General features: G+C 36.4%; 2 protein-coding genes across 2 annotated transcripts; one reads left to right on the top strand and one right to left on the bottom strand.

Annotated features, from left to right (window-relative positions):
- The first annotated feature begins 2976 nt into the window (after positions 1-2976).
- LOC141842659 (pentatricopeptide repeat-containing protein At4g18840-like) lies at positions 2977-4941 on the top strand. The gene has a single exon (XM_074730699.1). It carries the CDS (start codon positions 2977-2979, stop codon positions 4756-4758), a length of 1782 nt encoding a protein of 593 aa, XP_074586800.1. The 3' UTR covers positions 4759-4941.
- A 7-nt stretch (positions 4942-4948) lies between these two features.
- LOC141843481 (fimbrin-5-like) lies at positions 4949-10930 on the bottom strand. Its single transcript, XM_074731533.1, has 12 exons — positions 10920-10930; positions 10686-10857; positions 10210-10248; positions 9946-10014; positions 9730-9846; positions 9354-9565; positions 7694-7849; positions 7429-7628; positions 6442-6599; positions 6251-6347; positions 6056-6147; positions 4949-5616 (listed from the first exon to the last, which is right to left on the bottom strand). Exons 1-12 carry the CDS (start codon positions 10928-10930, stop codon positions 5371-5373), a joined length of 1569 nt encoding a protein of 522 aa, XP_074587634.1. The 3' UTR covers positions 4949-5370.
- Between the last annotated feature and the right edge of the window lie 118 nt (positions 10931-11048).

The following is an 11048-nucleotide window of genomic DNA, read 5'->3' on the forward strand; positions in this document are numbered from 1 at the left end:
GCGTTTTCGGCGAAGGAGGGAAAGGGTTTCGGCGAAGAGGGGAAGGGTTTCGGGAGCGGGAGGAGGGGGGTGGAATTGTAAGAAACCCACGTGGCAGTCCACGTGGCATGGTACACGTGGACCGACACGTGTGTCATGCTAGGATTCCTGCTACGTTTTCCTGCTCTCTATCATTTCTCTTAATTAAAATCATTCGTGATAATCCAATTTCGTTATGCACGCGAGAATAATTTTCAAATATCATTGATATTGATGTTAAGTAATTTATAGAAGAATATTAATTATTAATTAACGTGGATAGTTAATGTTGATTTTTGTGCCTCATTTACTTGCCTTAGGTCTTCTCAATTGCGAGTGTCTCATAAGCTTTTTGAGGTAACTCAAAATCTAATTTTAATTCATAACATTCAATCCTTCTCAGAAAGAACTTCAACTCCAAATCATATGCCCCCTCGAGTTGGCATCGAGTGACTCTCTTATAATGATAGAACCGAGTTGTTAAAGTAGGTAAGGATCGAATCTCAATAAAGCTGAGGCAATGTCCTTTTCCGTTGTGGTCAATTACAGTTTCCTGATTTACCTTCTCATAAATACTTATGGAATTGACTGTATGAAACCATTAGAAGGATAAATTTCACCTTTTATTGAAGAAGTAGAGTGACTCTCCTATAAAATTGATCACTGTCTTTTCTTTCAAAATATATGCGCTCTTTAAACAGGAAGAGGCGGGGCGCTTTGAGAGGAGGAAGGGATATCTAAGGCAAGCGGCGCAGCGGAGGCTGGAATTATTACCACTTTGGTGAATATTTTGGGGATTAATCGAAGTCTTTGTTTCTCCATCTTTCCTAAGGTGAGCAATCAATCAATCAAACCGATAAAAAATTTATTAATTTAATTAAAAATCAAAATAATTGATCTTTTTATTATCAGTCAATTGATAAATGGAACGGAGAGATCAGAAGAGATAGAATCACGATTTTAAAGTCGTAGTTTAATATCATCAGTTTAATCAGTTAAACTGATATTTTAAATCATAAATTCGAAATCAAACCAAACTAATTGAATTAATTGATATGTTTTTTTTTAAATTAAAATTTTAAATTACAGTCCCTGTCAAGCTCTGTCGGTATTTCCTCAATGCTATTTGATGGAGATTAGGTTTAGCCTTGGTTTACATTTGATTTAATAAGGTTAGGATTTAGACTTCACGTTTAGTACGGATAATCATTTTTACAAATCACAACCCAAAAACATCTAATTTCATTTCATGGCTTATAATGTATCTATTTTAAAAATACACTCTAGGATTTTTAAACTCTTACCGATTTAATTAAAATCAACCGTGATAATCCAATTTAGTTATGCACGGAGAATAATTTTCTATTTTATCATTGATTTGGATGTTAAGTAATTTATAAAAGAATATTATTAATTAAAGTGAATAACCAGTGTTGATTTTTGTGACTCGCTTGCCTTAGGTCTTCTCAACTACGGGTGCAAACGAATGACTCGTAAGCGTTTCGATCTAACTCAAAATCTAATTTCAATTCATAATATTCAATCTTTTTCACAATAAATTTGAATTTCAGAATAACTTCAGCAAAAAATAAAATTCATCACCCCAGCGGTCCCATACGATCAGTCTCATGACCATCTGTAAAGAAGTAAGTCAAGAAGTTGCAGTTAGCTACCACATGGAGGACATTATCTCAATTTCACCAAGATTCGACTCTTGCTCACTTCAATAAATCTGTCCCGTCGTAACCAACTTAACTATATCAAATTTCAAAATCAAGTACTTACTCAAGTTGTTATGGATGGACTCTTTTATAAAATTGATCATTATCTTTTCAAAATATATGCTCACTTTAAATAGAAAAATAATAGTCATCTCATAAGAGCTATCAAATGGGTCAATCCATGACGGGCAGACCAACCCATTAAAAATCTATCACATGGTGGAGTAGGATGCATCGACCCACCAATTTGGCGGATTAAAAAATCTCCAACCCAAGACGGGTTACGAGTTAGATAGGCCAACCCGCGGTCTATCAAAAAAATAAAATATATTAAAATTTTTAAAATTTAAATACAGTTTAAATTAGTCAAGTTGAAATTTTTAAACTTAAATTGTGATTGAGATAGATCAAGTCCACTAATACATTGAGTTTTTACTTTAATTTTAAAATTTAAAATAAATAAATAAACTTTCTCAACCCGTGGATCAACTCAAACCTACTGCAAGCTAATCCACGTGGATCGCAGGTCTATCCATCTGAATCTGTCTTAAAATAGATTGATAAAATTTTAACTCAATCCATCTAAATTATTTGACGGAGCGGATCAATCAGACAGCCTTAATCCAAATTAACGACTATACTCGTAAGCCTTCTTTTCCAAATTGCTCAATTATTTTAGGGACATTTTTCTCCGGACCATTGCTATTGAAAAAAAAAGTATCTATAGTCTTATCGTCAACCCTTTTTAACATACTGTTCCAAATGTTATAAGAGATATCGTATAAAGCTCTCACGATCGTTCGATCGAAAATCAAAATAATTAATTTTTTTCATCCTGAGTCAACTAATGATAGGACGAGGAGATCGTGAAAGGCTCGTATTTGAAGGTAATCAACTAATATAAAATATAACAGTAGACTCACAACTTCTAATTCAATTTAATAAATTAAATTTATATTTGAACTAACTTAATTAATTGATAATTTTAATGAGTTTGATCGTTTAATTCGATTTAATTGATATGTAAAGTACTAGATTTGATCATTTCTACGCTATTTATGGAGTATAGTTAAATTGATTATGATAAAATAAAATGGTAGAAGATAATAAAAATTTGAATACTTTTTTTCATAATAATTAACTGTAATTTTTTAATTTATTTTTTATTTTTAAAAAAACATTTCCATGCTTTGCGGCAGCTATATGTTTATGCAAAATCTTTACAGTCTAGCAAAGGATGCACCCGAATCCGCCCGTCCCCGCCCGCATCCGAACCGCCTCCCCTCTCGCCTTCCGCCACCTTCGCCGCTGCCTTACCCGCCTCCTCGTCTCCGGCGAAATCCGCCGCGTCGCCTCCCTCCGCCGCGTTGCCGATCTCCTTGCTCTCTCCCCAGACCACCCTTCCTCCCCCCTCATCTCCCGCCCACTCGCCCGCCTCTACTTCCATCTCTTCCCCTCCTCCACCACCTTCCTCTACAACCTACTCATCCGCGCCTTCTCCGGCAGCCGGCGCCATCCTGGCGAGTCTCTGTCCTCCTTCGTTTCTCTCCTCCTCTCCTCCTCGATACCCGACCGTTTCACGTTCCCTTTTCTCGCCAAGGCAGCCTGCGGCCTTCCCTCCCTTGCCGAAGGCACCCAAATCCACTCCCAGGTGCTCAGACGAGGTTTTGAATCTGACATCTACGTGCTCAACACGCTTCTTTCGATGTACTCAACGTTCAAGGACATGGTCTCGGCTCAGAGGCTCTTCGACTCGAGCTCTCGATCGGCGGACGTCGTCTCCTGGAACACAATCATCGACGGGCATATCAAAGTCGGCGACTTGGAAGCCGCGCGTGAGCTGTTCGATGGAATGCCTGCCAAAAACGAGGTGTCCTGGAGCTCCATCATCAGTGGCTACGTAGGGAGAGGCGAGTTGGACATCGCACGATCGTTGTTCGATAAAATGCCGGTGCAGCGTAACGTTGTCACCTGGAATTCCATGGTGTCCGGGTTCGCAAGGCAGGGGTTGTTGCCGGTCGCCAGGAAGATGTTCGATGATATGCCCGTAAGGAATGTTGTATCCTGGAATTCGATGGTCTCTGGCTACGCATTGAACGGGGAGATGGATGCTGCAAGGGAATTGTTCGATCAAATGCCAGAAAGGGACGTTGTATCGTGGAGCTGCATGATTTCAGGGTATGTACAAAGTAATCGGTTTGCAGAGGCATTGTATCTCTTCAAAGAGATGCAAATCGACAATTTGATAAAGCCTAATGAAGTAACAATGGTCAGTGTCCTCTCAGCTTGTGCGCACCTTGTAGCTCTGGAGCAAGGCAAGTGGGTTCATGCTTATATTGACAAGAACCATATGACCCTGGACAATGAACACAATCTTGGAGCTGCTCTGATCGATATGTATGCTAAGTGCGGAAGCATCGAGACTGCGCTGAAAGTGTTTGAATCTTTGCGTCGACACAATGTTTCTAGTTGGAATGCTTTGATAACGGGTTTAGCTGTTAATGGGCTAGCTCGCGAATCCCTTCATGCATTTCAACAGATGTTGCGATATGATCTGAAACCCAATGATGTAACCTTTCTTGGTGTACTAATGGCTTGTGTTCATGGAGGGTTGGTATGTGAGGGGCGCCAATACTTTGAGAGAATGAGAACGGTATATGGTATTCAACCTGAAATGAAGCATTATGGGTGCTTGGTTGATCTATTAGGTCGAGCTGGACTGTTGGAAGAAGCAGAAGCTGCAGTCAGAAGTATGCCGATGAAACCAGACATCATGGTATTGGGAGCTTTGCTTGGTGCTTGTAGGATTCATAGAGATGTAGCAGTCGCAGAGCGAGTAAAGAGTGATGTTCTCCAGTTGAAGGCCAAGCAGTCTGGTTGCCATGTTTTGCTTTCAAATATATTTGCTGCTGCCGGCCGGTGGGCTGATGCTTTCGAGATGAGGAACTCACTGAAGAAGACCGGTATAAAAAAGCTTCCTGGTTCTAGTTCTGTCGAACTAGATGGAATTGTGTATTAGTTGCTATTCGCCCGGGCCTGATGAATGCCTTACTAGATTACACTTGCTCTGAAGCACATACATGCTGAAGTGCTGTGCAGGAAGAGTAGTAGATGGAATTTTTCTTGAAGTTGAACAATTTTGTGCAAGTCTGACAATAAGCAAACTGGATGTTCATCCAAGTATATGAAGGTATTGAATATACAGAAATATGCAACAGATGTTTTCTAACAAAAAAACACATCCAAAATAATACAATACCTTTAATTCTACTGTTCTTTAAAGAAAAATGTCTACAAGCTAAACCATCATGACCATTGTACTTGTATGGCAAAATATTACATGCCAAGAAACTATGTATATATCCATAGCTTATAAGCAGAAAATTGGAGCTTCCAATCAGTTATTTGAATAAATTGTCAAAGAATAACTATTGCAAAAACAACTACGCATTAAAGACATTGGATACCTATTCATCTTCCCTGCCACCCAAATGAAGCTATATATGCAGGAAAAAAACACAAAGAAACTTGTATTTACTGTTGGGAGAAAAAAAAAATTCTCGAAGCACAAATGTATGAAGAAACTTGTATTATCTGCCAAAAACTTCTAGGGTGAAGTGGTCCATTTTGTTCACCTTCCAAGAGCCACACTGTTGTTCTCTGACTGAGGGGTATCAGGGGCAGCGTTGTCGATGGTCGAGTCAGGAATGTTGCCTGCAATAGCACTTCCTTCTCTGTCTGATGGAGCAGCAGGTTGTGTGGGAGAATCCTCAGGGGAGAGTTCAGGAACATTGGAATTAGCCTCCGATGGTTGGGAGTTTCGCAAACTCCAGTACATGATGCTGGCAGTGAGAGTGAGAATCATTTTCTGGTTTACCTGTTACAATTCAATGGATGTAAAATTGGATATGTTTTAGGGTATACAAAGAAAAAAAAACAGAAAAGAAAATTATTGATCATCATCAATCTCTTTAATAACAGTCTCTTTGATTTATACAACCTGTTTAATCCAAATCCAAAATCCACACTTTAATAAATGAGTCCTAATTTGCACATGATCCATTTATAAATGAGCTGACTCATAGATCATAAGTCATAAGTGGATCATATCATATGATCTGTTGAATTAAATGAGTTAGGGCATGTGACACTATTCGTTTGAAATACAAACTATATCTATATGACCCAAACTTATTTAGCTCCACCCAAACCCGAACGATTGTGGGTCAGGTCGTGTAATAGGGTCGTGTCAACTTTTACCAACCCTACCAGCAACGTGTATCATTGAGAGAATCAAAATCTTGGTACTAAATTACCTCAATGATATCCTCGGGCAACAAAAAGACAGAGCAGCCAAGCTTTCGTGCAACACTGATGATATATGTGGCATTCAACTTCTTCTCTTCATCTACATCCAGTTTATGCAAATTGTAGGATTGTAAAGTAATTTATACAAAATAAAATTCATCCAGCAAAAAATATATAGAAATATAGTAACTAGATGAGTTTACCATTTTCGCCCTTTGTAACAACTTTCCAGTTTACAGCTCTCGGTTTCACAGCACTAAGGAGTTCTAGGAAAAATAATCCATTGGAAAAGTTTCTATCCTGCATAGGTGAAAACAGGAAAGGAAATATAAGCCTAAGGAATGCAATGCTGATAATGAATACTACTAGCTGGGTTAAACAACGACTTGGAAACCTTAAAACTATCCATCTGAGGAGTTCTGTTTGATCCTTCAACTTTGCCGTTGGCCCAGTTAAGAATATCAGCATCTGTTAGTTCTTTCCCTTGGGAGTGATATCGCAAGTTCTTCAGAAGTTTAAGAATATTGAACCGCATCAATTGCCACAAATAAGCTGAAAACCATGTGGATATGTCAATACTTATTTGATAGCAAATCTGGTTGCCATCTTTGAGATGATAAAAACAAATCATAACTTAACTGTTAATAAATCAGAAATACCACTATTTGAGAACAATTGTAAGATAAGACTAAATTTATTATTGTATTATAGTGTTCAAAGATAACCAATTGTTTTTATGATTAGATTTAAAGACTAGAGTTGAAGGTACAAGGGTGATGCTGATCATATAAAACCCTAGTTGAAGCAAAAACAAAAACAAAATAGCGACAGGAATTTCACTAGTGATATAGTGAATAAAGTTTGATGGAGGAATAAGAACCACACAGCCAACCTCTAATTAACATAACTTAGTGATGTTAACTTTGGACAAACTAAATATCTAATTTCCCTATTTCTTCTTATTTTGCAATTTTCTATTTGTTGTTTTCCTGACTAAGGGACCATTAATACTATCAAATTTGCACAGTTAATATTGAGATTTTTCATCTTGTAAGTCAGATATCAATTTCAGAAACATTCCTGTATTACAAACTTCAATATATTCTATGTAGGTCTTTGGCCTTTGCTCTCCAAAAAAAAGATTCTGTTTTTCCATGTTTAATAAAGACACCATATCCCAAATAAATTCGAGAAATTAACCTTCCAAAGTTGCACCAAATTCCATGATAAGATTAGTTATTTAGGTTTTGTATCTGAATATGACTTGCTTAATAAAATATGGAAAGCAATTCTGAAAGTGGATTTTCTTTAAAACAAATAAAAATATTATTAAAGGGAAAAAGGGCATATGCAAAACATACTCAAACTGGAATGAACTTACAGAGAATGAGCTTCTTATTTCCTTGGACAATGTCATTACCAGCAACATTTACAAGTGAAAAGTTCAACTTTGTGCCGATCCTTACAACTTGATTGCAGTTTTCTACCTTTCTAAATGGCATCTTAATTGGGGGCTTACTTGCTTGCTTCCAGTTTACTGATCCAGGAGATACTTTGTCTAGTACTTCCAGAAGAACCCATCTGCAAAAATCATATCATCAAACACTTTCCAGATAAGAAAATTTATAATATCAAAATGATCTTACCCATTCCTGACATCCTCAAACACATTATTAACATATGTAGCAATACCAAGACTATTTATCCATAATCTAAAAGCTCTCTCATCTCGAGAAACCTGGATATCATCTGGCATCATCTGAGACAAGGAGATTGGCTTAGCATCAGTGGATAGACCATTCCTGCAAGTCAAATGCCATTAATGTAGCTAAGCAAGATGCATAACCTAAAAAGAACCTTAAAAGTACAGATCAAAGATTTTGGATATGAGTTTTGATGTAGCTTCAATCTTTGCAAGTTAAATTCAAGGATTTAAAAACAATAAGGAAGAAACAGTTTTTTTCATCCAAAGCTTCAATGGCCTACATGATCAATGTTCTACAACGTGAAAATGAATACACAACAGAGCGAAAAGTTGACAACAGTTACGAAGCAGCATTAATCATACTAGTTTTGAATATAACTGACTAAAAAAAAAATTCTCAAAAATTGTGTCCTAACTGACATCACTGCCTTTTTGAATAGATCGATTAACAGAAAATAACTGCAGAAAAGAAGTAAAGCTAGAAAAACATTCAGAGACTTGTTTCATAACCTACAGGCTACTACAAGATAATACATGTGAAAGGATAGAGATCATAAGCATGTTTAGGTCAGCTCTCTTTCTCTTAATTTATTCTTTGGACTAAAGGAGAAATTTACATGACTAAAATTGCTAAATTTTACTAGTAAATTAGACAATAGCGTATTTTGATTATTGCCACTTTGGTTCATGGTTCTAATTAGAGCATCTAGTTAACCAAGGATATATACATTTGTAGCAAAAGGACGGCTCAAAAAGAATCAAGTCTCACTTCCTCAAAAAGTAGTGTGGAATTAGATTAGTGGGATCATGGGTTCCACTCCCAGAATCATGCTGAAAAATCATTAGAAATAGAAATCCAATACTAGAGACCCAATGCAGTTTCACATTAAACAGTTTCACCTTGAAATCAATGCAACAAAGACATGATATTCATAAATAACTGATTTGGGTTTGTAGACATGACATTTATTTAGCTACTGAAATTATACTAGGATGACTGGTGAAAATGTTGAATTATACTTGATATATGTAGATGCTTTAATGCCTAGCAGATCTTTTTTTAAACAACAAGGTGTTCATTGGAACATTAAAGCAGTTATTTCCTCTCAGAGCATATAGCAGGGAGATATGTGTAGGGTGCTATGGTGGTTGGTGTTAGAATAGTGCATATATACTAAGGCAAATACAAAATCCAGAAAGTACAGGATGATGAGGTGACACAGTGTAGTGAGTATAGATTTGGATTGTACAACTGCATGATCCTATGAGCAGAACTGACAATGTGACACGAATTGTCGGTTACCACCTATTTCCAATGGAATAGGAATTCTGAGTCAAGACATTGTTTAACCTTGAGATTGATGAGAATACAGAATAACTTCGGTAAGGACATGTGTACTTTAGAAGGCTGGTGGGTGGCTGGGAGATGCAGGTGAGATTGAGACTTTCTCTTTCAATTTTATGTTTCTTGTTTTCATGTGGCTAACTATTTCTTAAAAATAGTTTTCCCTTATCAGTATATTTTTTTTGCTTGCCTTTCAGTAAAAAAAAAAGATCTTTGGAAAACATAGGTAACATGAAATGAAGCTGCAAACCCTCACCTATGCTGGAATATTTGAGCAACAAATGCAAGATTCAGATTAGGAGAGCCTTCAACAATATCCTTTTCGCTCAAGTAGCGTTTGCAATCCAATTTCTCAGCTTGTTCAAGTACTTTTTTTGCCCTTTCATTAGGATCTTTAACATCTAAAATGTCTGTGTTGGCATGCTCAGGTGCAAGAGCTTTAAGAAGGTAAGCATATGCCTCACCGTCCTGTATATAAAGTTGATCAGGTAAAGATGTCAGAGTTTTCATTGTGACCAAGAAAAGAGGTTTAACAACCAAAAAATCTTAAAAGTCATACAGTGTGCACAATTTACAAATATTCTTATACACAACATACAGCCCGTTTTTTTATTTATTGTGATGATCTATACCTTCACATCAGAAGAAAAATTTGACACAGTTTTCTTGTATCCTGCTTTCTTCAGATGAAAATTCATCCATTTTAGCAACAATTTCTCAGGTGATAAACTGACAAGTTCGTCAACATCCTGTAGTTGTAAACATTAATATAAACACATGGTCAAGAGTTTCACCCAAATATCCATATAAATACTATTATATTAAAGTAAAAAAGTGTAGCTCATGACCTGACTATCATCTATCACCTCCAACAGTTGTGGTGTCTTCTTGAGATTGAGATCTGCTAGGAGTTGTATCTGAAAAATGATAATCGAGGAAACTAATATATCATGAATAATGATAGCTAATTAGTTTCCCTCGTGATGGAGAAAACTTGCACAAAACTCTTGTAAGTACAAATAAATCTAAATCATTGATTACTAGCCTATCTTGTTTAGCAAATGAAAGCACTTCTAATGTACAACATAGAAATAATAAATCCTGTTCCATACCTTTATAATTTGAGAAATCAACCCCAGAACCAAATGAGGCTGCAAAAATTTTTTTTTAAAAACAATCACGTGAGTTTTCATTAAGGAAAACAAAAATGTTAATATGTTACAGAATTGATAATCTCCCACAAATAAATTAGAGCATTACAAAAAAGAAAACATGCATTGGGATTTCACATACAACTAGGAAAGATAGAAAGGAATTAATTACTATATGTAGTTCCTCATTGCTTAGAATGTCTGAAGTTCAAAAAGAACATCAAAAGTGCATTCAAAGGTATATGTGAAAGCACACAGGGTTGGGAAACATTACTGTTATGTAAGAAAAAAAGGAAAATAAGAACTAGCAGGGGCAAGATTAGCACATTACCCATGATTAAGGATTGATGATATGTATATTACATACAAAGAAGACTTGGCATGGTCTATTAGAATGCTTTCAAATGATATTAACTGGCACAACATTTTTCACTTACCCGCCCTTCAACCAAGTCCTGTGTTCCAATATTGACAACTGTGCACCCAATAGCCTTTGCAGAGTTGAGGCAAAGAGTGTGGTTTTCATTCCGTTCCCAGGGATTGAGTACTCTTTTTGTATTGATTGCCCTTTCATCTATAGTATTTGGTACCGCCACATTGATCAATTTACTATCGAAAACACAAAATGCAGAAAAATTAATATATTCAATTCAGTAAATTTGACGAAATACATACTATCCATATTCAACACAATGTATGAAATGTAGCCACAAAATACAATCTTGCCAGAGGTGAGGATGAACCAAATTTATTGATTTCTCTTCTTCTATAAGATTGAATATGGCAAATTAAATCAACAA

This window comes from Curcuma longa, chromosome 12 (assembly GCF_044706935.1).
Source record: "Curcuma longa cultivar G26 ecotype Majalengka, Jawa Barat chromosome 12, ITB_CL_G26_1.1, whole genome shotgun sequence".
In the NCBI taxonomy this organism is placed as follows: Eukaryota; Viridiplantae; Streptophyta; class Magnoliopsida; order Zingiberales; family Zingiberaceae; genus Curcuma; species Curcuma longa.

Excerpts from the sequence above, each read along its gene's own strand:
- LOC141842659 (XM_074730699.1), top strand. The coding sequence starts at position 2,977 with ATGCACCCGAATCCGCCCGTCCCCGCCCGCATCCGAACCGCCTCCCCT.
- LOC141843481 (XM_074731533.1), bottom strand. Across the intron at positions 10,249-10,685 it reads AGGACTTGGTTGAAGGGCGG|CCTCATTTGGTTCTGGGGTT; the intron begins GTAAGTGAAAAA and ends AAATTTTTGCAG. Across the intron at positions 5,617-6,055 it reads TGCCCGAGGATATCATTGAG|GTAAACCAGAAAATGATTCT; the intron begins GTAATTTAGTAC and ends GAATTGTAACAG.